At 44.2% G+C, this 27194-nt stretch overlaps 1 protein-coding gene across 3 annotated transcripts in view; it reads right to left on the bottom strand.

The window, feature by feature from the left end:
- Positions 1 to 12206: 12206 nt before the first annotated feature.
- The window catches only part of CPLX4 (complexin 4), a 39820-nt gene continuing 24832 nt past the window's right edge, over positions 12207 to 27194 (bottom strand). For 2 of the 3 annotated variants that reach the window (XM_081881717.1, XM_081881716.1), the window contains 2 exons: positions 15519 to 15647; positions 12207 to 12558 (listed from right to left, as the gene is read on the bottom strand). In XM_081881717.1, coding sequence (XP_081737843.1) covers positions 12331 to 12558; positions 15519 to 15647 — 357 coding nt within the window. In that variant the 3' untranslated portion in view covers positions 12207 to 12330. The remainder of the gene's footprint in view (positions 12559 to 15518; positions 15648 to 27194) is intronic. The other variant, XM_081881718.1, reaches the window with a different exon arrangement.

Raw genomic sequence — 27194 nt, 5'->3', positions numbered from 1 at the left:
TGTCTTCCTGTTGTAACAACTGATCAGCACATTGGTAGGCTGTTGTTCCAGAGGCCATCCGCTGCCCTTTGAAACTGCAATGCCCAGAAGTTGCTGGTACCTCACTGATGATGATGATGATGATGATGATGATAATTTATTTATACCCCACCCATCTGGCTGGGTTTCCCTAGCCACTCTGGGCGGCTTCCAACATAATATTAAAATACAATAATCTATTAAACATTAAAAGCTTCCCTAAACAGGGCTGCCTTCAGATGTCTTCTAAAAGTCTGGTAGTTGTTTTTCTCTTTGACATCTGGTGGGAGGACGTTCCACAGGGCAGGTGCCACTACTGAGAAGGCCCTCTGCCTGGTTCCCTGTAACTTGGTTTCTTGCGGTGAGGGAACCACCAGAAGGCCCTCGACACTGGACCTCAGTGTCCGGGCAGAATGACGGGGGTGGAGATGCTCCTTCAGATATACTGGACCGAGAGCCACTGTATCATTTTATCATCTTGCACAGTGTCTTAAGGAAACGTAGCAGCCTGGATTGAGCTTGCAGCACCCAGAACAAACAGCTTCAGGCAGGAGCCAGCACCAGGTTCTTTGAGTTGCTGAGTTCTGAAGCTGCTGAAAAAATAATGGCAGCTCTGGTTTGGTTTAAGGCAGCTTCCTATGTTCTCCTTTGAGAACAACACAAGAAGCTCTGCATAAGGACTCAACTACACACCTGTTTCGCTCTGGGCTCATCCCTTGATGGATCCTACATGTGAAGAAGCCATCACAGATCAGATGGCTGCTACATGTTACATTAAACACACATTTGGAAAAGTGTGTGGGGAATGGGTTATTTGCCATCAAAGATGCTTTTTCAAAGGATGAACAAATGAAGCGTCATTATACAACGTACAATTTTATAACAAGGTATAAGTTTTAAAACATCATACATTACACACTCATACCTCGGGTTACAGACACTTCAGGTTGTGAGTTTTCAGGTTGCGCCGAACCCGGAAGTACCAGAATGGGTTAATTCCGGGTTTCGGCACTCGCGCATGCGCAGAAACATTAAATCATGCTTTGCACATGCGCAGAAGTGCCAAATCGTGACCCACGCATGCGAGATGCAACGCTGCGGGTTGCGAACATGCCTCCTGCACGGATCACATTTGCAACCCGAGCGTCCACTGTACTGACTATTTGTTCAACTAGCCATGTCTACACTGACCAGGAGCAGGTATTTCTCACCACTTGCCACCTAAGTGAGACAGGGCCTTTTTCACTGTGGCACCTTAACTCCAGTCAGGAGAAGCCTAGGGCTTTGGGAGTTGGTGTTATCTTGTATGCTCAGGGAGTAGCACAGGTGGAATGCCTGTTAAAACGCCCCAGTCCAAATGACAAGGCATTAGGAACTTTGTACCACTGTCACTAACAGAGTTCCTTGGGAAGACACATGCAATTTTAAGTGGCACAATCACTCCCCTGTTGATTGCTTTGAGTGTGTTCTCTGCTGCCTCCGCGATGCTGCTAACTTGTCTCCTTCCTCTTTCACCCAGTTCCCTTCTGTTTTGCCATCACACACACACAAAATGGGCTCGATAAAAGGTAACCTTGCCTGGCAGCATTAGGGAGTGCAGGGCAACGGGTAAAAAGAATTAACTCTGGGAAAACAAAAGACTATAAGCCCCTTAGCAGCATGCATGCAAAAGCTTAGAGGAAACACAGCCAATCGTGGTTTGCCCTGCCTCTCTGGTCTGGGTTGCAGGTTGGTCTGCCTAGCTGCCTGCCACCAGCAACAGCCAAAGGAGCCGTGCTGCATCAGACCATCTAGGTCCATCTAATTGTCCATTATTCTGTTTGGCCAGGCAGATGCCAGTGGAGAGCTTATTTTGAATGCAGGAGCCTTTCCTTGTTCTTTGTCCCAGATATACTACTGGACAGAGAAGTTCCATTGGCAAGAATGGCTAACAGTCATTCTGGCAGATTGAGGGCCACACTAATGCTGATGGAGAGGCTGTGAACCTGCCTGCCCTGCTTAAGTATAAAATGGAGGGCGGGGTGCAAAATAGGATGGAGGAGACACACACATTACCTTCCTTTGCTGTGCTGTACAGTGGTACCTCGGGTTAAGAACTTAATTCGTTCCGGAGGTCCATTCTTGACCTGAAACTGTTCTTAACCTTTAGCTAACCTTAACTTTAGCTAATGGGGCCTCCCACTGCCGCCGCGCCACCGGAGCACAATTTCTGTTCTCATTCTGAAGCAAAGTTCTTAACCCAAGGTAATATTTCTGGGTTAGCGGAGTCTGTAACCTGAAGCGTATGTAACCTGAGGTACCACTGTATGCAGATAGCAGGGTTGAACGTGAGTTTAATGAACTGTATCTCTATGGTTATCATTTTCTGTTTGTGTAATTTTGTACCAAAACCAATAAAATATAAATAAACATTAAAAAAGAAAACCCAAACTAGAGCCTGAAGGCACTTTGGGATGAATAATAATAATATTTATATGCCCCCCATCTGATTGGATTGCCCCTGCCACTCTGAGGAACTTCCAGCAAAATCTAAAACCACGATAAAACATCAAACATTAAAAATTTCTCGATGCAAGGCTGCGTTCAGAAGTCTTCTAAAAGTCATAAAGCTGTTTATTTCCTTGACATCTGATGGGAGGGTGTTCCACAGGGCGGGCGTCACCACCGACAAGGCTCTCTGCCTGGTTCCCTGTAACCTCACTTCTCACAATGAGGGAACTGCCAGAATGATGGAGGTGGAGATGCTCCTTCAGGTATAAAGGATCAAAGCCATTTAGTGCTTCAAAGGTCAGCACTAACACTTTGAACTGAGTTTGTAAATGAACTGGAAGCCAATGTAGCTCTCTTAGGACCAGTGTTATATGGTCTCAGTGGCATTTCCCAATCACCAATCCAGATGCCACATTCTGGATTAGTTGTAGTTTCTGAGTCACCCTCAAGGACAGTTCCACGTAGAGCGCATTGCAGTAGTCCAAGCGGGTGATAACCAGAGCATGTACCACTCTGGTGAGACAGTGTGCAGGCAGGTAGGGGCTCAGCCAATGTACCAGATGGAGCCCTGGACACAGAACTGACCTGTGCCTCCATGGACAGTTGTGAGTCAAAAATGACTCCCAGGCTGCGCACCTGGTCCTTCAGAGGCACAGTTGCCCCATTCAGGACCAGGGATGAAGCTCAAAAGAGATGAGGAGGGAGCTAGGAGGGCTAGTATCCAGGGCAAAGTGGGGCAGAGCCTTGTCCATGCTTTTACTTAGGTGTTTACGGCATCTATGCAAGGGATGACAATTGGAAGAAGACCAGAAGAAATTGACCAGAAGAAAGAGACCTCCTTGGCTTCTCCACCAGACCCCATTTTACCAGCGACCACTGTGAGAGGACACCCAGTGTTAATGAATGCACAGGAGCCCAGAAAGGAGGAAGAGTGTGAGGCTGCCAAGCCAACCTCTGTCTTTCATGAACGAACCACCACAACTTATTTGTCAAATCTCCCCACCCCCCTCATTTCTCCCATGAGGTTTTTGAGTTTCACACAGTAAAGCTACATTAATGCAATCCTTCTTTACTTGTTTTCCAATTAGCCTAATTGAATTCAGATTGCTTAAAAGTGGGCACCCAAGACGTTTATCTTGATGGGATGACGGCTCTGAGCTCCAGCGATCCTATTAGCGGTAAGAAGAATGAAAATCCGGGGTTGTGTTGTTGTTCCTTTGGCGGCGGCAGCCGGCAGCTCCCATGTGATGGAACACCAGTAAGACCACCTTCCCCCCTTCTTCTTCTTCTTCTTCTTCTTCTTCTTCTTCTTCTTCTTCTTCTTCTCTCTGCTACCTTCCTTTGATATGGTCGCCATCCCTGGCAGAGATACACCCATGTGCACATATTGCATCTCAATGTGTGCAATAAAAGCCATGGCATCATGGCATTTTTCAGAGGGGCAAGTGGGGGCTAGGCCAGCACAGACTATTCTGGATGCTATGCACTGCTGCTCTTCAGCTTTTGTGAGTGTGTGTATGTGTGTTTGTAGAGGAACAAAATATCTAAAATTTTGGACCCTATCTAAGGGAGTGGATATGGGGGATCCAACACTTCAAAATGTACATCTATATCACTTCTCTCATACACTACGAATACCAAACCTTAATAAAAATGCATTGCAACCTTGGCTTTAGTCTTTTGCATTTGCAGGCAGTGTTCTAAGTGTATTGTACTTTGTAAACTTTTTTTTTTTAAACACACCTCCAAAATAAATAAGGGAGAGTCTGAGAGAAACAAAAATGGGCTTGCCAATTTTATAGCTGGCCATTGTAGCTGTGTAGCCTTAAAAAGCAGCTTGACGTGCATTACTAGAGTAGGGGAAGGTTTCCCCATAGCTAAGGCAGAGGCAAACTTGGCCCTCCAGATGTTTTGGGACTACAACTCCCATCATCCCTAGCTAACAGGACCAGTGGTCAGGGATGATGGGAATTGCAGTCTCAAAACATCTGGAGGGCTGAGTTTGTCTATGTCTGCCATAGCTTCAATTCCACGTCAAGAAACACTTTACTGGGTTTTCTGGAATTCTGGGTAAAGTCAGCTGTTAAAGGCACAGAAGCAGCTCCTGTTTGATTTCTACTAAGCTGGCTCTTGACTGTTTTGCAGTGACTTTTATGACGTGGCCCCCAATGCACGCCGATGACCATGCCCATGCTTGGGCCGTGGACGTGTCACTCACTGAGTTCCTTGTCTGAGCAGAGATAGGAATGTGAGGTCCTTGTCTTCATTAGCACATTCTCCATAAGGGGGGGGGAGTTGCGCCGGTTGAATTTCAGTCGATCACATAGTATTTGGAGGAAGAGTGCCTTCCATAAAAACGATGATGTCCTGTTTAGCACATCTTCATCAGTAAGGAGTGGGGCTATATAGATAAAATATGACTTGATGGGTTTCATTATGATGGAGCAACATGGTTTAGTGTTTCTCAACCTGTGGGTCCCCAGATGTTGTTGGACTACAACTCCCATCATTCCTAGCCAGCATGACCAGTGGTCAGGGATGATGGGAGTTGTAGTGACCCTGTGGATATATTGATGATGAGATACTGGACAACAGCGCTCCCTCTCTCCCTCCCCTCCCCTCCCCTCCCCTCTCCTCTCCTCTCCTCTCCTCTCCTCTCCTCTCCTCTCGCAATGGTCCCTATAATTATATTTCAAACCTGTTAACTCCTATCAGCCTTAAATTTGATGGAATCTCATTAACCACTTGTTTGGTAATTCTGATTGTACTTTCTCCTTTGACCCCTTAAACCAGGAAAATGCTGATCCTATATGTGCTGACGAATTTAATTAGCTCCTCTAAACCACCAGATGCTTTCAATAAGATTTTCAAGATGTTCCTGTCACATTTTAATTCAAAGGTCAAGAGCTTTAGGTTTGTTTAGTGCCGTGTTTTTAGATAAGGTACTTTGCTCAGTAAAGTACCGTAATGCAAAAGGTTGGAGATCCATCACCAATGGCCAGCTTGCAGTCGAAGTCTCTCTCTCTCTCTCTCTCTCTCTCTCTCTCTCTGTGTGTGTGTGTGTGTGTGTTTTTAAAGGAATATAGAGCGATCGTCTCAGACCAGAGCTAAGAATAATTCTGTGTCTGTAAAGAATCATTCTGAGTCTGCTTTGGCATATTGATTCTCTCCTTCTCATAAACAGAACTTTAATATTTCTCAATAAAGGAAAAGTAATTAAGGGTTTATAGCAGGGTGAAAAAGAAGACAACGTTCTGCCCTTTAGTAGTTGTATAGAGGAGGCAATATTAGCAATGGTAGCTTGCTGGTGAGTTACACAAATGACGCTTGTCGAATTAATCACTCTCCTTAAAGGAACCATGTAGACTTTTGAATCTAGTTTGCAGAGTTTAGAACAGCTCTGAAGTGTTTAGAACAATGCCCAACCCAAGTATCCTTCAGATTCTTGTTTGTTTTATTTTGCAAGGTACTTGTCGGTATTTTGTAGGACATCGGCAAACCAGTGCAATAAGAGTACAAGGAAGAAATGATGATAAAAAAGAGAAACTGTGTAGAGTGGATTATTGTACATCTCATTACATGCCGATACAATTGATGGGAGTACCTGCTAGCAATCTCACGAGGTGGCACTCCTGCAGGTGCCCCCACAACCCTGCCACCACAGCAGCTGCACAACCCTGGTAAGCAAGACTTTGGCAGCAGGTGGCAAAATGGACTGGGCCACCCCTGGTTATTTGGGGTAAGGATGTGGAACCTGTGGTCGATAGCCAATGGCAATGGAACATGGAACCTTATAATATTACAAATTGCCCATCCCTGATGTCATAGGAATAATAGAATTGTACAGTTGGAAGGGGTCACGTGGCTCATTTAGCTCAACCCCTGTAGTGCGGGAATCTTTCACCTATGCGGGATTCGAACCCTCGATCCTGAGATTAAGAGTCTCCTACTCTACGGAGGTGTGCCTGTTTTGCATGTAGAAGGTATCCAGTTCAATTTTCCTGGGACTAAGGAGGAGGAAGGTTGCAGGCAGTGGCAGCCCCTCGGCTGGTTGCAGGCAGGTGGGGTCTACCTGAGGGCAGATTAAGGTTGGCATTGCTATTGGCCCCAATAGACCACCCTTCACTGGACATAATGCACTCTCACCCATTCCCAATCACCCATTCCCAATCACCCATTCCCACCACCCTTCTGAGTAATACCCCTCCCCACCTTCTCACTATATAGAAGGGTCTGGAACCTTCTGTTTCAGTGTATCTGAAGAAGTGTGCATGCACACGAAAGCTCATACCAAGAACTGACTTAGTTGGTCTTTAAGGTGCTACTGGAAGGAATTTGTTTTGTTTTGACTATGGCAGACCAACACGGCTACCTATCTGTAACTGGCACTCTCTTATGTTCAAGATGACCTAAGACAATAGGACAGCCTTTGCCAACCTGGTGCCCCCAGGAGCCGATTCCCAGTGCCCGTGGGGGCTTTGGCCCCCGCAATAAAATATTTGAAGGGGCTGAGTCCCTGCAAAGTTGATGGGCGTTGCCATTCCAATGGTGTGCTTGCACTGTGTCATGTGATCGATTATGCAAAGCAGGGCTCACCTGCAATATTTCATTCAAGTTGGCACTTCTCCTGGTGCCCTCCAAGTCTTCAAGGAGACAACTCTTGTCAGACCAACCCAGCATTGGCATGCTGGTCCCTAGAAGATTGCCTTCCAAGGAATGTGGCCCTCTGGAAAAAGCTTCTCCAACTGCCCTGTTATGGTATTGTTGAAAAAAGTTTTTTCCCCCCTGTGTGCTTTCTCTGTTTCCCTCTCTCTGCAAAAGGTCCATACCCACAACTTCATTTTCATGGGAAAATATTGCCCGGTGCTGCCATGAGGTGAATGATAAGATTTGTAAGGGATTAGTAAGGATTAGTCGATAATCAGAAACTCTTCCAGGCACCTAGTAGATTAGCAGGTCCTGCTTCTTTAATAAAAGAGTTTCAGGGATAATTATAGCATGATGCTACCTATTATAATAAATCCACTTGGCTGTGTGCACAACGGGGGGAAAACCCCTGCCCAATGCGGACAGGAATCAAGTGGCGTCGGTTTCTCATGTGTCTTTCAGACCTGTACCCAATGGCGCAGTTGAGCAGGGATGAAGTGCCACCACTCTCCTCACAGAAGGGATGACATCATCATCTCCAGGGGGTGCTATTTGCCGAACCTCTTGCATGCCAAACAAATAAGCTTTTTATCAAAGAGAAACTCACCAGATAAGCTCAACAAAGGAAGAGGTAGCTAATGGTTAAACTGCATGGAAGATGGAGCAAGCTTGTCTTCTCCTGCTCTGGAGGCTAGGACCCAAACCGATGACTTCAAGTTATAAGAACGGAGAGTATGACTAAACATCAGCAAAAACTTTCTGACAGTAAAAGCTGTCCGACAGTGGAATGGACTCCTTTTCGAGGTTGTGGATTCCTTTCTTTGGATGTTTTTTAGCATCTGTCTTGGATGCTTTAGTTGAGATTCCTGCATTTCAGGGGGTTGGACCAGATGACCCCCAAGGTGCCTTCAAACTCTACAATTCTATAATTCACCACTCAAGTACAGGGATTCTGTGTTGGCCACCATGGCAAATAGGATTCTGTACAGTGGTACCTTGGGTTACATACGCTTCAGGTTACAAATGCTTCAGGTAACATACGCTTCAGGTTACACACTCCACTAAGCCAGAAATAGTGCTTCAGGTTAAGAACTTTGCTTCAGGATAAGAACAGAAATCGGGCTCTGGCGGCGCGGCGGCAGCAGGAGGCCCCATTAGCTAAAGTGGTGCTTCAGGTTAAGAACAGTTTCAGGTTAAGTACGGACCTCCGGAATGAATTAAGTACTTAACCCAAGGTACCACTGTACTGGATGTCTCCTGAGTCTGATCTAGGAGGGTTTTTATGTTCTGAAGCAGGTCACTTGTCCTTCCTTCCTCCAGACTAGAAAGGCTTTAAGGTCTTCTGAAAGAGGCTTATGTCTGAACCATGCTGGATTTGTGAAATAAACTTACCCCTCCCTCCCACACTTAGAATCATAGAATCATAGAGTTGGAAGAGACCACAAGGGCCATTGAGTCCAACCGCCAAGCAGCCTCCACCTGATTTGGAGGAGCAGCCATTTTCAACTTTTGCAAGTTGTTTTCTTGAAAAGCTGAGTAGCAGCATATGGAAGGAAGTGGACTTGTCACAATTTTGCAGGAGGGATTCATTTGCATACAGCTGAAGTTAGTGGGACTTGAGCTTCTGAACAGACATGTACTGTTAGCCCAAACTTTCCCTAGTGACTTGAGAATACAGAATATATTGCTATGTGTTTGTGGGTGCTAGGCCCCTCAAATCCCCAGGTCCAACAGGTGTTAAAACCTAATCAAGCCTTCTGATCCCTGGATCCTGCAAGTGTTAAAATATAAGCTAGGCTAGTTTCACGATGAGGTAATCACCTGGGTGTTGGGCCATAAAGAGAACAAAGGAAAGGGGGCTCTGTGTGAGATGGCAAATGGGTGGGGCCCCTCACACAACTTGTAGACAGTGAGAAGGACAATAGCCAGAGTTTAGAGCTGAAAGTGGGTGTGATGTGACCTAGAAGAAAAGCGCCAAGCAGGGAGAGAGAGTGTCAGGCTTCAGGGAATCTGATCCTCCTCACAGCTGGCAGCCAGAAATGGGAAAACAAGACGTTCTTACCATGGTATTTTATTTAATATTCACAGAGACGGATGATGCCGCCTCTTAGATAATGGCGTTGCTCTGATTAAAGTCCCACCACCTCTGTCTCTCCTATTATACACCATCCCTGTGTCAGCTGATCTGTGCTTTCTGCCTTTGAGCTTTCTGTTCTACTACTCTCAATGCACGCCTGGCCCTGAGGTGGTGGTCAGGAATTATTTCTAAAGACACTGAGTCTATCAGCTGTCTCTGCCCTGCTTCTCCCTTTCTGCTCTCCCAATATTTCCCAGCTTCTCCCCTCTGCAGCCTCTGAACTATGACCTTCTGCAAACCACTGTTCTCCTCTTCTTGGGAAGGTTCAGGAGGGTGTGTGTGTGTGCTATGTCAGACCTCTGATCAACCTCAAGGCTGCAGCTAAGGGAGAAACAAGATCCTTTTGGGGTGTTGATGTTGTGAACCCCTCATTGCAAACTCAGGTTGTAGATATGTGCAAATAAACCATATATCATAAAGACACCACAGTCTCTGCTGTGCCTCATTTCCAAAAGGAAACACGAATCCTGGGTAAGCGCACCAGTCGGAGACTGAGGTGGCATGCAATACTATAATTGCATAAGGGAAACAGTGTACATTTAATCAATCATAACAACAAAATGCCCCAAAGCAGTTGGTAGGAGGAAAAAGTTTAATAACTACATTTCCCCCTCCCATACCCAGTATAAGGAATATCAGAAATATTATTCTGGCATAAGAGACACAGTATGGAAAATCTGCACATGGGTCGAATGTAGAAGTATGTTTTCCCTGTACTTAGAAACAAGTAATCTCTGTGCCTGGAGTTGCAATGTGAAAAAGAGCCACAGAGCTTTTTGCCCATAGAGAGGCTGCTTTCAGATGGGAGTTACCCTGCCCACACACTCTTAATACTGGTGCAGCCAGCAAAACTAAGTCAAAAATCTGAGGAACCGTATTAGAAGGAAGAGGTGGCTAGGAATGGGGTAGAGATTCGGCTCAGTTCACATTTAAATGACATTCCTAATTTGCATTTTTCAAAATGATATGCACAACCAAAACAAGGCAAACTTTGGAATTTGCACTTCCCTGAATTTTCCAGTGCAAGTAATGTGCACAAAAATGCATGAGTCTGGCCATGCCATTTATTGAGAGGCAGTGTGAATCCAGTGGTTAGATCAGCCTTCCCTCAGTCTAGTGCCATCTTGTCGCTTTGGACTGCAATGGCCATGCTTGCTGGGGCTGATGGGAGTTGTAGTTCAAAACAAAGTAGATTGTGGGAGGCTAGGTTAGAGTGCTGGATTATGGTGGCGGCAGAGACCCAAGTTCAAATCTCCACTCAGCTGCAAATTTCCTTGGGCCAATCACTATTCAGAAAGCACTCCTGGAAATTTGGATGCGGCCTTAATAATTTATTTTGTATGCTAACACCTGACATAATTCCATTAAGCCTTCTGGGTAAGTGTAAACATTCATGCAAGAAGTGGAAACCTCAATATTTGGGGGAACTCCAAAGTTGGAGAGCTCATTCAGCAATACAGCAGCTCCGTTATGGTTTAAACTTTTTTATTATTAAGAGTAATAGATGAGAAAACCTTCTCTGCATTGGGCTGCTCTTAAAAGCACAGGGAGTGGAAAGAAAAAGATAGCAGCCACATAATAAGCCTTAGTGAAGTTATAGTCATTTGGCTGAAAGTTGTAGGTGTCAGAAAACCTTTAGTAGTTCTGTGATTTGATGCATTCTGAGTTGGTTAAATAATATGTCCTGTATTAAAGTGGCAGTGATAAAACAGTTAATGTTCTGAAAAACAACAACACTGGAGACCTTTTTCTTTTCTTTTTTAAAGAAAGGTTCTCTGCTTTCAAGCAAATATAAAATCTACATTATAAATAGGGAGAGAGGAGGTTTGGAAGGTGTAAGTAGGTTTTATCTTAAACATATTCTGCTTTCACTCTACGATAAGGTTGCCATATGTCCGGTTTTTCCCAGACATGTCCGGGATTCCAAGGGCGAAATCACCATCCGGGGAGACTTTTTAAAAAATGGGCAAAATGTCTGGGTTTTTGCAAATAGAACCAGGAAGTGTGTGCGCGAGTATCACGCTTTACTTTTCCCGATCTCTATGGACACGCCTGCTCTCTGCACAGAGACATGCTTTGCAAGAAGAGTCAAGGAGTGTGCATGTGAGGATCACTCTTTACCTTTTCCTGTCTCCATGGTGTACCCACATGGTGCATGCTGGGATGGGGCAGATGGAATGGCAACCCTACTCTATGACATCACTGACCCCACTGGAATATAATAGGAATATCTTCTGCTCAGCAAAGTCCTCGTGTAGAACTCTAATATTTTTTTATCTAGGAAAGTCTGTTCTAATAACCCAAGGTGTGAACTACCGTACCCCTCTTCAATCCTGCAAAGCAAAATAATTTTAAGCAGTTCCATTCACAAGTGGCTCTTGCCACGTAATTCAGAACCTGACACCATGATGGGCGTTGGCAGGGACCTATATGAGCAAGTGTATTTGCAATTGCAAATACTAAAATCTAAAGAGAGGAGACTCTTGAGAGTCCCATGGACTGCAAGAAGATCAAACCTCTCCATTCTGAAGGAAATCAGCCCTGAGTGCTCACTGGAAGGACAGATCCTGAAGCTGAGGCTCCAATACTTTGGCCACCTCATGAGAAGGGAAGACTCCCTGGAAAAGACCCTGATGTTGGGAAAGATGGAGGGCACAAGGAGAAGGAGACGACAGAGGACGAGATGGTTGGATAGTGTTCTCGAAGCTACCAACATGAGTTTGACCAAACTGCGGGAGACAGTGGAAGACAGGAGTGCCTGGCGTGCTCTGGTCCATGGGGTCACGAAGAGTCGGACATGACTAAACGACTAAACAACATTTGCAATTGCTGCTTTATGTTTCGATATTTACCTGCGACATTGGGGTCCCTCTGCCTCCACCATCATATGTCAGCACACATACCCTTATTTTTTCTTTTTGGGGAGACACACACACACACATCTTTCCTCGTGGAGGGGTAGAGAGTGAGTAGCTGCCGCAGCCACAGCCTTCCATTTCTATGGGGTATTTGTATACGGATCTTGTAAATGTCTCTATTTACATTACAGAACACTTCTCCCCAGCTGCTTGTTTAATATCAGTGAAGGTGGCTTGGGCCTTTTCTTTGATTTGATCCATGTCCATGTTCTGGATGTTCTGAAGTTGCCCGAGTATAGAATCCTTGTCTTCTTCTTCTACTTGATCTTCCGCCACCATTTTCTGGAGGTCTTCCGGCAAGCCCACGTCGTCCCCAGCCATCTGGATCTGATTCTCATCTAATTCACTCTGAGCAAGGAGGGAAAGGGAACAGGAAAGGAATATAAGTAGAAGAAGTGATGAGCATGTTCTGCAGGGAGAACTTAAATTTAAATTATCCCATTGAGTCAAATCTCAATCGTGCGCCAATAAAAACTTCCTGTAATGCTTGTAAGTTCAGACGGGGTGGGGGGGGAATAGCAATTGCTATAACTCTTTTATTTCCTGTTTTCTCATTGTGTCTGGTTCTGTGTTCAAATCCTTTGCAGACGACCACAGTGCCTGGAGACAGATAGTCGGGCTGTGTATCTGCAGCAGTGACCAGAGGAGGAATGACTGCTGAGAGAAGAAACGCCATGCTAACAGGAAACCCAGACTCCTTCACCTGCCCCAGCTGCAATAAAACATGTCTCTCTTGTACTGGCCTCCACAGCCATGGCAGGCTCTGTAGGTCTCCAACAGTTTGACCAATGGTACACCCTTCCATTGTCTCTCAAGACGGACAGGTGCCAACAAGGAAGAAGGACAAGGAATTTTGGATTCTTATATTTCACAAAAACGTTGTAATATTTTTATGCCCAGTTAGCAATGCAGCCATTGCCGCAGTTGCAAAAACAAATATTCAGCCCTGTTCAGGGTGAGCAGGACTTCCCCTGCATAGCTGTCAACTTTCAGATTTGAAAATAAGGGATCAGCAGCCTCACCTGTCCCGGGGACAGTCTACGGGATATCTAAAAATCTGGGATAGCAGCGGGAAGCAGCAGGAAACGGCGCTGGAATAAGGGAATTTCCCGCCAAAAAAGGGAAGGTTGACAGCTATGTACCCCCGCCATGTCGTGCAACTCTTTTTTCTGCACAACAAATTTGCTAATTCTGCTGTTGGGGCAGGGTAGGGTTTGGGGGCAGAAGTCCAGTGCCCCTGTCATTATAATCATAGGAGCCAACTTCTAGGGGCCGAGGTCCCTTCAGCCCCCCCAGTAAAATATTTGATGGGGATTACCATTCAAATGACATGCGTGCCCCATGTATTGTGATAATTATACGGGGGGCCGGGTTCCCCTACCCATACTTTATTCAAGTTGGCATCCCTGATCATAATGATTGGGAGCACCTTCTGATGTAGCCATGTTAGCTCACCACATTTTCAAGTAATAAAAATGATACACATCACCATCTAAGAAGGGGGGGGGGGTCTAAAAATTTTCAGCTGCAGCCCTGGGCAATGCATCTTCAGTCAGTTGCCTCTTTCCTTCCCATCCCAAAACACTCCATGCATTAGAAGGCTAAGCCAGTAAAATCCGTGCTCAGGCTATGGCAAAGGGTCTCTCTAAGGGCCGTGAGGGAAAGAGGTGGAAGAAAACCCCTCTTCTCTCTCTCTCCTAGTTCCGGCACCTCTCAGGTGGGTGCCATTGCCATTCTAAGAGAACAAGGGAGGCGGTCATGGGGAGTTCTGGCACCTCTTTTTCTATGAAAAAAATAGCACTAGTAAACACCGTACTACAAATACTCTTCAACACACACACACACACACACACACACACACACACACACAAAAATGGCACAAACAAATGAAACGAAAAAGAGTAATAAGAAAAAACAGCATAAAAATAAAGCTGATTTGTTGGTAATAAAAATGGAAAGTGATGGGAGCCTGTGAGAAAAAGGACACCGCCTGGTTCACCATAAGTTTCCAAGCAGCCATGCTCCAGAGAGACAGAACTTACTAGAGAGCAACAAGCACACACGAAGCAAAACGTTTTCCCATCAAGGTCCCTCCCCTAATGCACAGTGATTGGAGGGCCCTGGCAAAATAATTTCCTCTGATTAAAGGCTAAGAGCTATCCATCTTCTTGCTCCACTCTCTCTCTTTCCTGCGCCTCGCTCAAACAGCAACAGGCCATTCCCCTTATGGTCAGCTTGGTTTTGCCTTTAGATAGATAGATACAGTGGTACCTTGGTTCTCGAATGTCTCTGTTGACAAACATTTCGGAACCTGAGTGCTGAAAACCCGGAAGTAAATGCTTCCGTTTTCGAACACGCCTCAGAAATCGAACGGCTTCCGCTGCGTGTTTTTCAATTTTCTCAGTTGAATTTTCAGATACCACTTTACGTTTCGGTTTTTGAACGTTTCGGAACTTGAATAGTCTTCCAGAATGGATTACATTCAAGAACAGTGGTACCACTGTAGATGATAGATTAGATAGATAGATAGATAGATAGATGATTGATTGATGATTGATTGATAGATAGATAGAGATAGATAGATGATAGATGATAGATAGATAGATAGATAGATAGATAGATAGATAGATAGAGATAGATTAGATCAGTGTTTCCCAACCTTGGGCCTCCAGCTGTTTTTGGACTACAACTTCCATCATCCCTAGCTAGCAAGACCAGTGGTCAGGGATGATGGGAATTGTAGTTCAAAAACAGCTGGAGGCCCAAGGTTGGGAAACACTGGATTAGATAGATAGATAGATAGATAGATAGATAGATAGATGTTAGATGATAGATAGATAGATAGATAGATAGATAGATAGATAGATAGATGATAGATAGATAGATAGATAGATAGATAGATAGATAGATATAGATATAGATAGATAGGTATAGATAGGTATAGATAGATAGATAGATGTAGGTAGGTAGGTAGGTAGGTAGGTAGATACTGGTAGATAGATAGATAGATGATAGATGATAGGAAACACCTCTGCAGCATTTCGTGTGGGGGGGCGACAAATGAGGCTTTGCAGGCCGAGAGGATGTTGCTACTCTTGACCTGGGACACCTTGCTAACATCCTGATTCAATCTTGGCATTCAAAACAATGACACCTCAAGGCACCCTGATTTGACTTGTGACTAGGACTGCATGCAGAGCCACTGCACACTGTTACATTTAACTTACAGATATAAACAAGACCTTCAGGATAAGGATTTGTAGTGAGTCGACCACTGGCAGAACTGGTTGGAGGGAGAAATCCGTCACATGTGGCATGAACTGAGCCAGGATTTCCTGGCAGCAAACCCTTGCGTCCTGACTCTTACAGGAACACCGATTAGCCGTAAGGACCCTGAGACATGGAGTTGCTCTGTTCAGCCATTTGCCAAGCGAAAGCTGAAGGTGGGGGGGAGATATAATTTAATTGCCACTGAAATGTCTTTTGCCTTGAGCTCCAGGTCTAACGAATGGTGGTAAGATGGCAGTGGCTCATTCTGAACTCAGCCGCTTTTAAGTCCTCCCAAGCTGCCTGCTCCACAGTGCTAAATTAGAAGCACCATGAGTCACTTTTTCTGACCAACTCTTTCATTCCAAGTCAGCCTTTACTATCCATTCATACATATTTTTTTCCACTACATCATATTCATGCCAGACGACATGCTTTTTTGTTACAGTCAGAAGGGTGAAATAATGAACAATAAAATCACCCAGAAATGTAAAATCTGGCCTACTCAATTGCCTTTTATTGTGTGTGCCAAAGGTGAACCTGTTCTCTCTTAAGAAAGCTAACAGGCATGGGTCACCTCCCTTTTCATTTGACAGATTCGTTGTTTCACCACCTGCTCGATAGGAACATACTTTCACGCTATATAAACGAGGTTATATTCTCATAAGACACAATTAATCAGGGCAGTTACTCCAGGGTACAAGAATGCAAGGACTGACCTGTTGGGTTTGGACAACAATACCTCTGGTCTAGCGTTCGCCTGTCAGCAGTAGCTACTAGCCAAACTCCCCAAGAAAGTCACAAACTGGGCACAGTTGGTATTGTGAATCCTTCCACCCTAATTGCACTAAACTTGGAAAAGGGTCAGATGCTGAGCAGGAAACTCCATCTACTCTCATGGGTTGGTTGGTTTGCTTGTTTTATAACAGGGCACGGGTGGCGCTGTGGGTTAAACCACAGAGCCTAGGACTTGCCGATCAGAAGGTCGGCAGTTCGAATCCCTGCGACGGGGTGAGCTCCCGTTGCTCGGTCCCTGCTCCTGCCAACCTAGCAGTTCAAAAGCACATCAAAAGTGCAAGTAGATAAATAGGTACCGCTCCGGCGGGAAGGTAAACAGCGTTTCCGTGCGCTGCTCTGGTTCTCCAGAAGCGGCTTAGTCATGCTGGCCACATGACCCGGAAGCTGTACGCCGGCTCCCTCGGCCAATAAAGCGAGATGAGCGCCGCAACCCCCCCTTCTCCTCCTCCTCCTCCTTCTCCTTCTCCTCCTTCTCCTCCTCCTCCTTCTCCTTCTCCTTCCTAGACTCAGATATGGATTCAGATGTATACCTTGTTACAATTCTCTGATCTATCTATTGTATGAAGCAATTACCTGTGTATATGCTGTTGCCTATACATATGCACTTTCCTCATTTATTTCAATGCAAACACCAAAGTATCAGGTGACACCCTCGTTCCTGAATATTGTGGTTCGCAAATGCTAAAGCAGAACAATGCACTGGGCTTCTGTCTACCAAGAATAAATATGTGAGTAAATAACTGGTTAAGTAGCTGGCCAACCCATTCTGCTCCTGAAGGGTTGTGCCTATTCATGCACTGTGTGCACACTCATTCATTCATTCATTCATTTGCTCCTACTTTTATTCAGATGCACGATCCCATCTTACATTCTGAAACACCTCCTGCTGACAGCATTGATGCTTATTCCTGTTGGCCTTTAGCTGCTGTCAGCGTTCGTTCTGGAGATTTAATGAAGCATTAATGCTTATCTTTGATGGGTGAACTGTGTGTTTTTTGGTTTTTTTTTTAAAAAAAACACAAATCCTGTACATAGAAAGCCTGGGTCCATCACAGCAAAAATCTAAACAAAATGGCCATTGTCTGAAGAAAGGACTGGTCCCATCAAGAAGGCATTACAGTAGATATATAGGAAACAATGCCATAGGAAACACAGCAAGTCCTATGCAAACTTACTTTAGAGTTAGCCCATTGAGACAAACTTCTGAATTAGCCTGCATAGGAATGGGTTGCATCTAGGGATGGGCAGATCTGTCAATTTCAGTTTCTCCCAGTCTGTCATTTTTCCACTCTTGAGTTCAGTTTTTTACATTTCCACATCAATTTCCTTTTTTCCTTTTTTAAAAAACAGTTATTATGAAAATTCATCAGCATTTGACTGCGAATTTCTCCTAATATGAACATTTTTGCATGCAATTTTGTCCAAGATACAATTTTGTCCAAGTAAAGCGCTTCCCCCTGAAAAATGTGTCCTTATATGTCATTTTCACTAACATATGCATTTCAATGCACAATTTGCTCTTGTTTATGCATTTTTGTACACATCATTTGGCACTGCAAAATTTGGAAACGTAAGAATTTAAGGGATGGCTGTGCTTCAGTTTGCATATTGTTCCATAAACTGGAAATTAGGTAGATTCACCTTTAAATATGAACCGAATCAAATTTCTCCCCACCCCACTCCCCTAGATGCCTGGCATCCTATTTTGAATGTCTTTCGGTGACTGAACATCACTATTACCCACCTGCCCTCTTTCTGTAGCCCTTAGCTCTTTTTGTCATGCATCTCGACCACAATACGTTTTTTAAAAGAACAGTTGTCAGAACATATTGACCGGCCTGTGCTGCCTTTTCAACACAAGGAATGTGGTTTGGGCCTTCAGTTAAAGATGTATCTTTTTCAGCAGGCAGCTAGAGGAGGAAAGACCTGATTACTGTTGTTGTTGTTGCTGTCAGTAATTATTCTTTAGTGGTTTGTTACATGTTTCTAATGAATTGTGTTACTTTATGGGGCTTATCACTATAACTAAACAAACAAACCAAAACAGATGAGGATAAAAGAATGTCAGTTCCCCTTCCTTGAGCAAGTTTCCATTGGAAGATGATCCATAAATAATACAAACTAACAAGTAGCAATTCATGCATCCAAACAAATGTAAATGGCTGCTGTTCAGACCTTTTCAGCAAAAGATTTTTCTACATGATTATGGGTGGTAAATAAACTAACCTCCACCACTAGGTGGCACTGCAGGTACTGAACTGCTTTTCTTGCCTAACCATTCATTATGCTGGCCTGGCTAACACATATAGGTCAATTAAACAGATTCAGTAAGAAATAAAATCCTCTTGGGCCTGTATAAAGTCTCATATCTCTTTTCTGAGGAGCCCTAAGTAGACCCACATCCAGTTATTTCACCCCCGACCTTCACCAGAAGGGAAATCTGTGATCCCCTCCCTCAGGGGTTCTCAAAATTCCTACCCCCAGAGCCCACGAGATGCCTGGAAATTACTTGGGTCCACCAGTCATGAAATGGTGACAGAAGGAGGCAGAGTTTGGCATAATCAGCTGACAATTACATCCTTCTCTACCAATACCTAATCCACCTGTGGAAATTGCTACGTTCTTTGCCAGAGCATTTTGCATGTGGCAAGGAGTTCCATAGCTCCACTTTCCTTGTGCTAAGGAGGCATTGTGATTCCGCCTCCCCATTTTATTTGATTCTGCGATATTTTTTTTTCTGATCCTGATGCTCTTCCTTACACCTACAAGCCTTTCAAAGTACTAATACCCATCTCCTGTATTTTCTTATTCCATTCTCACTCAGCTTGTACACTACTCCCAACACCAATACCACACCAGCACCTCCTTTGCCCCTTTCCCCTCAGAGGAGGGAGAACTTCCTTCCCTCCTCAGCCTTGGGACATTGGTGGCTCCCAACCACATTGGTCTAACCAATGCCTATAACAAGGCCAAGGGGTTGGTCAAGCAGGTGAGGGGTCACTGGTCAGACTGTGGTACTAAGACCCATCTGAAAATGCCTCAAGGCCCACGGATGAGTCCTGGCCCTCTGTTCAAGGAACATTGCCCTCATGTTTTTCAGGTTGTCCGGGTCCTTCCTCACCACATAGAACTGTAGAGTTGGAAGAGAAACCAAGAGCCAACCCCCTGCAATGCAGGAATCTCAACCACATTGCACTGCAGCAAAGAACTGCCTGTGCCCCAGTGCCTTCATTCTGCAGTTCACAGTGTTATACCTGTGAAAAGGATCTAGGGGTCTTAGTAGACCACAAGCTTAACATCAGTCAACGGTGTGATGCAGCAGCAAAAAAGAAGCAAATGCTATTCTAGGCTGCATCAGCAGAAGTCTAGTGCCCTGATCAAGGGAAGTAATAGCAGAGCCGTCTTTCCTATTGGGCTTACTGGAGCACTGCGCCAGGGCGCTGGCCCCTTGGGGCGCCCCAGCGAGTGGGGGAGCTGTGCGGCTTTGCCGGTGGCCTCCCCTTTCCCTGGACGCCTATCAGCTGTGCCCCGTCAACCATATGGCTGGCGGGCATGCAGCTTCCTTCCCAAGCCTCCGTAGGAGGAGAGCGATCCCCGCAGAGGCTTGGGGAAAGGTTGCCAACTCTGGGAAAGGAGGTGGGGCGCCAGAGGAATCTTTGAACCACACAGCCGGATATGCTTAAGATTGCCCTGAGTAATAGTCCCACTCTATTCTGACTTGGGCTCCACAATTTAAGAAGGATATTGACAAGTTGGGATGCAGGCAGAAGAGGGTGACCTTGGGCCAGTCACACTTCTCTGAAGTCTCTCAGCCCCACTCACCTCACAGAGTGTTTGTTGTGGGGGAGGAAGGGAAAGGAGATTGTTAGTTGCTTTGAGACTCCTGAAGGGGAGTGATAAAGCGGGATATCAAATCCAAACTCTTCTTCTGCTCTGGAGGGTCGGACTTGAACCAAGGTATTCAAGTTACCCAGCCCCAGCCCACCTTCTGATGCAGTCTTGGGCATAAAAAGGTAAAGGTAAAGGGACCCCTGACCATTAAGTCCAGTTGTGGACAACTCTGGGGTTGCGCTGCTCATCTCACTTTACTGGCCGAGGGAGCCAGCATTTGTCATGTGGCCAGCATGACTAAGCCACTTCTGGCAAACCAGAGCAGCACACGGAAACACCGTTTACCTTCCCGCCGGAGCGGTACCTATTTATCTTGCACTTTGATGTGCTTTCGAACTGCTAGGTTGGCAGGAGCAGGGACCGAGCAACGGGAGCTCACCCCGTCGCGGGGATTCGAACCGCTAACCTTCTTGGGCATAGCTATGGGCAAACTGAGCAGATAGATGATTTTCCCTCCCTGTTTTATAATGAAGCTGAATGTTGACTGATTCGAGTCTGGCAATAGTAAGTACTTCTTCGCACAGTGCATAGACTATAGAATTTGCTCCAGCAAGAGATTGCCACTGTCTTAGATGACTTTAAAATAGGATTAGATAAATTTGTGGAGAATACAGTGATTGATAGCTGCTAGTCATTATGGCCACTGTTCATGGACTGCAGAGGTTGGGCATACATCTGATGTACACACATTTGCTTGCAAAACAGCCATGTAAACCAGGGAGGAAATTTAGTGGGGAGAGTCCCTATATATTTCAAATCCTGCGCTAAGTGACTTTCAATGCCCCTTTAGCATTCCAGCAATAGAGTTCCACTTATGAGCAAGCCATAGGACTCATGGATGAAAACATCTTTTCAATGACAAATCTAACCTGACAATCCTATTAATAGGATTAAGGTTCATTAAGGACATGTTTTGTCATATAAGTCTGCCCCAAATACCCTGGAGGTTTAAGTCTTGCATTGGAACCTGGGGCCTCTTACAGACTAAAATCTAAAGTACATCTTCTGAGAGCTACCTACATTTTTAAAAAACAACATCACCAGACATCACTTTAACCAGAGAATACTATATCAGTTTTATACCAGACTGCCCATCAAAATATATATTTTACATTTACATTCCTGCCCGTCTTCAAAGAAATTCAAGAAAGTGTAATGGGGGCTATTCCATTTTATCTCCCTCAAAAACTCTGAGAGGTAGGTTAGGCTGAGAGAGTTTCACAGCAAAACCGAAACTTGAACCTAGGTTTCCCCGGAATCAAATGGATTCTGGTGCCAGATTCTTCTGTAGCCTGGTTCTGTTCGATTTTATCATTACCCTTGAGCTGAATGTTTGCCAGTTTAAGTAAAAGTTGGTATTCCTCTCTCTTGCAAGCTGAGGCATGACAAATGAGTAGGGGATTTCTGATTCTGCCTGGATGAAGCAAGCAAGTTGAGGTGAACCAGATTTCCTCCATATTTTTTACCATATTTTTTAAACGTGCACGTTCACTACATTCACGGAACTAACGTCACTTCTAATTTGGCCCTGAGTCGCAAAGTCTGACATGCAGTGAAGCAATCGCACTATTTCTTCACTGTAGTTCTGCTTTTGCACAGTTAACACACATGTTGTCAGGAGCTCAAATCTGCAACAGGACTGAAAGTGATGTTTGGGGCTGTGTTTCTTTAGGCCAAGCCTCCACAGAGGCGCCAGCTTGCGAGGATGATGGGGGGGACGCATGATGTCAGGATATTTAGGAGGAGCCAGGGCTCTGCAGTTCACCTCCACGCTTTTTGGACATTGGGGCGGAGGAAGGGGTGTGTGGTGGGGGTGGGCCGCCCCGGGTTTCACCACTGAGGGTGGTGACAAAATGCCCGGCAGCACTCACTGCGGGACCTGCAGCACGCATGAGCCACACATCTCTCCTGGGAGTGACGCGGTGGCTTGGGTGCCTGAAGGCTTTGCTCTGCCCCAAACGGTCTGCCCATTGCCTCCCCCTCAGCTGTAGGGTGGCTGAGTGGGAGGAGGCAGGAAGAATCCTTGGAGCCCCCGTGGAGTGTCCTGTCCTGGCTGGCCCCGCTTCTGGGCGCAGGGCACACACGCCACCCTAGGCGCCCGATCAACTTGCTCCGGCACTGCTGGCCCCCACTCCAAAAATATTCAGGAGAAGCCTCAGCCCCCAGGAGTTGGCACTCCTGCTTTCCAAGCTGGTACCTTCCAGATGTTTTGGATTACAGCTTCCATCAGAAGCCTGCAGGCCGGGGAAGCCTGGTTTAGGCAACAAGAAAAGACCCGTTTTGTATTCTCAGATACAGTGGTACCTCAGGTTAAGAACTTAATTCGTTCTGGAGGTCCGTTCTTAACCTGAAACTGTTCTTAACCTGAGGTACCACTTTAGCTAATGGGGCCTCCCACTGCCGCGTGGTTTCTGTTCTCATCCTGAAGCAAAGTACTTAACCCGAGGTACTATTTCTGGTTTAGTGGAGTCTGTAACCTGAAGCATCTGTAACCTGAGGTACCACTGTATTGTATTCCGTTCTGCCACTGTTGTCCTTTTGCACCAACTGCAAAGTAGGGTCTCGATTTAACGTTTTATTCTAAAGGTTTGCAAGTTTCCACTTTAAAAACAGTGTATAAATAATTTTTTTAAAAAGCACCTAGCAACCATCAATGTACACTTTTAAAAAGCACAAAAGAATCATTGATCAGAGAAACATGCGAAGCACTAAAAAGGGGTGTGTGGAGGAGGAGAAAATGGATGAATCCGGCAGCCTGCATGAAGTGTGGCAGGAGGGTCAAAGAGGAAGAAGAAAATATCTGGATTTGATCCTCACACTGCTGATTTTGTTACTGGGCTCCGTTGAAAGTGTCCCTTCATAACTTGGGACCAATTTACCTGAAGGATATGCTCCATGGCCACTTCAGTCTGTGGAACTTGCACTTGTAGAAGTGCCATGTAATGTTGGTTCCACATTTTCCATGATTCAGTCTTCCACCTATGCTCTGAAGCTCCCTGCTAATTGATCTGTCCTGAGTGCTTTAATAATAATAATAATAATACAGTGGTGCCCCACAAGACGAACGCCTCGCAAGACGGAAAACCCGCTAGACGAAAGGGTTTTCCGTTTTGGAGGCGCTTCGCAAAACGAATTTCCCTATGGGCTTGCTTCGCAAGACGAAATGTCTTGCGAGTTCCTGCGGGTTTCCCCCCCTTTTCCTAAGCCGCTAAGCCGCTTATCAGCTGATCCGCTGATAAGCCGCTAAAAGCCGCTAATAGCGCTAATCCGCTAAGCTGTCAATGGGCTTGCTTCGCAAGACGAAAAAACCGCTATACGAAGAGCCTCACGGAACGGATTAATTTCGTCTTGCGAGGCACCACTGTATAATTTTATTTATATCCTACCCTCCCCAGCCAAAGCCAGGCTCAGAGCGGCTAACAACAGTAAAAACAGCACAGTTTACATAAAATCACAGTCAATTAATTGAAATACATTCTATTTTTTTTTAAAATATTTTTATTAATTTTACAGGATACAGAGATACAGAAAAGAAAAACAGATAAAAGAAAAAGAATATAAAAGTTTCAAATTTCCGTAATCCTTTTATCAAATCTACTGGACTTCCCCACATCCTCCAGACCTTGCATTATTTATAATACAAACTTCAGCAATTTGTCATCTTATTTCATAACTTATTGTATCTTTCAATTTATCATGTTATCAAATTCCAAATATTGTACACCAATTCTTATATATTTTAATTAAAACACAATAAAATTATTTCCTAATTCCACCTCAAATTTCTTGTACCTTAATTTTCATTTCACCTAATTGCTATTGCTGGGGCTAAGATTTCCTAAAAGGTGCATTTTCTTAGCATTCATACAATTTATAATGTTTTTGTAGATAGTCCTTAAATTTTTTCCAGTCCTCTTCCATTGCTTCTTCTCCCAAGTCTCGGATTCTGCCAGTCATTTCAGCCAATTCCATATAGTCCATCAACTGCGTCTGCCATTCCTCCAGCGTGGGTAAATCTTGTGTCTTCCAATGCTTTGCGATGAGAATTCTTGCTGCAGTAGTAGCATACATAAAAAAGGTTCTATCCTTCTTTAACACATTCTGGTCTACAATGCCCAGAAGAAAGGCCTCCGGTTTCTTAGGTAAGGTATATCTAAATACCTTTTTTAGCTCATTATAAATCATCTCCCAGAAGGCCCTCACTTTCGGACATGTCCACCAGAGGTGAAAGAATGTCCCTTCCGCCTCCTTACACTTCCAACATTTATTATCAGACAGGTGATATATCTTAGCAAGCTTGACTGGGGTCATGTACCACCGGTATATCATTTTCATAATATTTTCCTTCAAGGCACTACATGCCGTGAATTTCATTCCGGTGTTCCATAACCTTTCCCAGTCTTCAAACATAATGTTGTGTCCAATATCCTGTGCCCACTTTATCATGGCGGATTTGACTATCTCGTCCTGTGTGTTCTATTTAAGCAGCAAGTTGTACATTCTGGAGAGCAGTTTATTTTTTGGTTCTAACAATTCTGTCTCTAATTTCGATTTTTCCACCTGGAATCCCACCTTTTTGTCCACTTTAAAAACCTCCTGAATTTGGGCATAATGCAACCAATCTCGCACCTTGTTTTTTAATTTTTCCAAGCTCTGTAACCTCCAATTGTCTCCAATTTTTTTCAATTATTTCCCAATATTTTGGCCAATAGGCCTCCATATTGAGTCTCTTACGTGCCTTGGCCTCCACCGGTGAAAGCCACCTTGGGGTCTTACTTTCCAATAAGTCTTTGTATTTTGTCCAGACCATAAAAATTGCTCTTCTAACAATATGGTTTTTAAACAGTTTATGAACTTTAACCTTGTCATACCACAAATATGCATGCCATCCAAAAGCATTATCAAACCCTTCCAGATCTAGGACATCAGTGTTCTCCAGCAAAATCCAATCTTTCATCCAGCAGAAGGCTGCAGATTCATAATATAACCTCAAGTCTGGCAGGGCAAATCCCCCTCTTTCTTTCGCATCAGTTAAAATTTTAAACTTTATTCGGGGCTTTTTGCCCTGCCAAACAAACTTAGAAATATCCTTCTGCCACTTTCCAAAACATTCCACCTTGTCCACGATCTGTAGGGTCTGAAACAAAAATAACATTTTCGGCAATACATTCATCTTTATAGCTGCTATTCGACCTAACAAGGAAAGTTTCAATCTTGACCAAATTTCCATGTCTCGTTTAATTTCTGACCAACATTTCTCATAATTATCTTTAAACAAATTCAAATTTTTGGAGGTCAGATACACCCCTAGGTATTTCACTTTTTTAACCACATTTAATTCTGTCTCTTTCAGGAACTCATCTGTTTCTGTAGATGTCAAATTTTTTGCTAAAACCTTAGTCTTTTGTTTATTCAACTTGAATCCCGCCACTCGACCAAAATCAGAAATTAATTCTAAAACTCTTTTAGAACTAGAGACTGGCTCCTGTAATGTTAATACCAAGTCATCTGCAAATGCTTTCAGTTTGTATTGTTTCACTCCGACCTCGATTCCTTGTACCAACCGGTCCTTTCTGATCATGTTCAATAGCACCTCCAGGACTGAAATAAATAATAGAGGTGATAGGGGGCACCCCTGTCGTGTCCCTTTTTCTATTTTGAACTCCTCTGTCACCACATTGTTAACAATCAATTTAGCTTTTTGCTCTGAATAAATTGCTTCTATTCCATTTTCAAACCCCCGTCCCACTCCCATCCCTTCCAAATTTTTCTTCATAAACATCCAAGAAATGTTGTCAAAGGCTTTCTCCGCATCAATAAATATTAACACCGCTCTAGTGTTAAGATTTGTTTGTAAAAGTTCCAAAATGTCAATGATGTTTCTTGTGTTATCAAACAAATGCCTACCAGGGAGAAAGCCTGCCTGGTCCTTATGAATCACTTCATTAAGGACTTTTTTAAATCTATTTGCCAAAATGTCCACAAAGATTTTATAATCCACATTTAGGAGTGAGATGGGACGGTAGTTCTTAAGTTGGGTCTTTTCAGTTTCTAGTTTAGGTATCAATGTGATGAAAGCTTCTTTCCACGTTTCCGGTGCCTTCCTCCCCTCCATAATCTGATTACAGACCTCCATCAAGGGTTGTATCAAGTAGTCCTTCAAAACCTTGTAATATTTGGAGGTAAGTCCATCAGGGCCTGGAGATTTGCCTAGTTGGAGGTTCTGTATGACACTTTCGATTTCCTGCCGTGTAATTTTACCATTCAGGATTGTTCTCATTTCCTGGGGTATTTTTTGTAATCCATTGGTTTTGACATATTGATCCACCTCAAACTCTTTCTGCAGCCCTTGTGCATAAAGTTCTTTGAAATATCTCTGGAAACACTTTCTAATTTCCTCGGGTTTCTGAACAATTCTCCCTTCAATCTCTAGATTTGTAACTATATTTAATTTTTGTCTTTTTTTTCAACTGCCATGCTAGCAGTTTCCCACACTTGTTAGCTGATTCAAAAGATCTTTGTTTCATTTGCTTAATTTTCCATTCCACTTCTTGGTTTATCAATTTCGAATATTGTGCTTGGAAAAATTTCACTTCTCTCAGCACTTCCTTCGACTTAGGCCTAGATCTTAATTTTTTCTCTCCTTCTCTTATTTTCTCCAATATCTTCTCCTTCTTTTCATTCCAGAGTCTTTTCTTTATCGTATTTTGTTGTATTAGAAACCCTCTCATGACTGCTTTGCTTGCGTCCCAGATTGTTCTTTTTTCCACCGTAGTGTTTAAGTTTATCTCAAAATAGTCCTTTAGAGTTTTTTGGGCCTTCTTAACAATCTCCTGGTCCCTTAATAAGGTGTCATTCATTTTCCATCTAAAGGATCCGGTTATGTTAAGTCTCAGTTCCACTTTCAGAGCATTATGGTCGGAGCAAGTTTTTGGGCAGATTTCCACTTTTCTAGTCTTAGGTACCAGTCCTCTAGTTGTCCATATTTGGTCGATTCGTGTCCATGTCAGATGAGCTTCAGAAAAGAA

This window comes from Podarcis erhardii (assembly GCF_964252035.2).
Source record: "Podarcis erhardii genome assembly, chromosome: 11".
Lineage (NCBI taxonomy): Eukaryota > Metazoa > Chordata > Lepidosauria > Squamata > Lacertidae > Podarcis > Podarcis erhardii.
The sequence above is the reverse complement of the archived record's forward strand: the minus strand, read 5'-3'. Positions and strand labels throughout refer to the sequence as shown.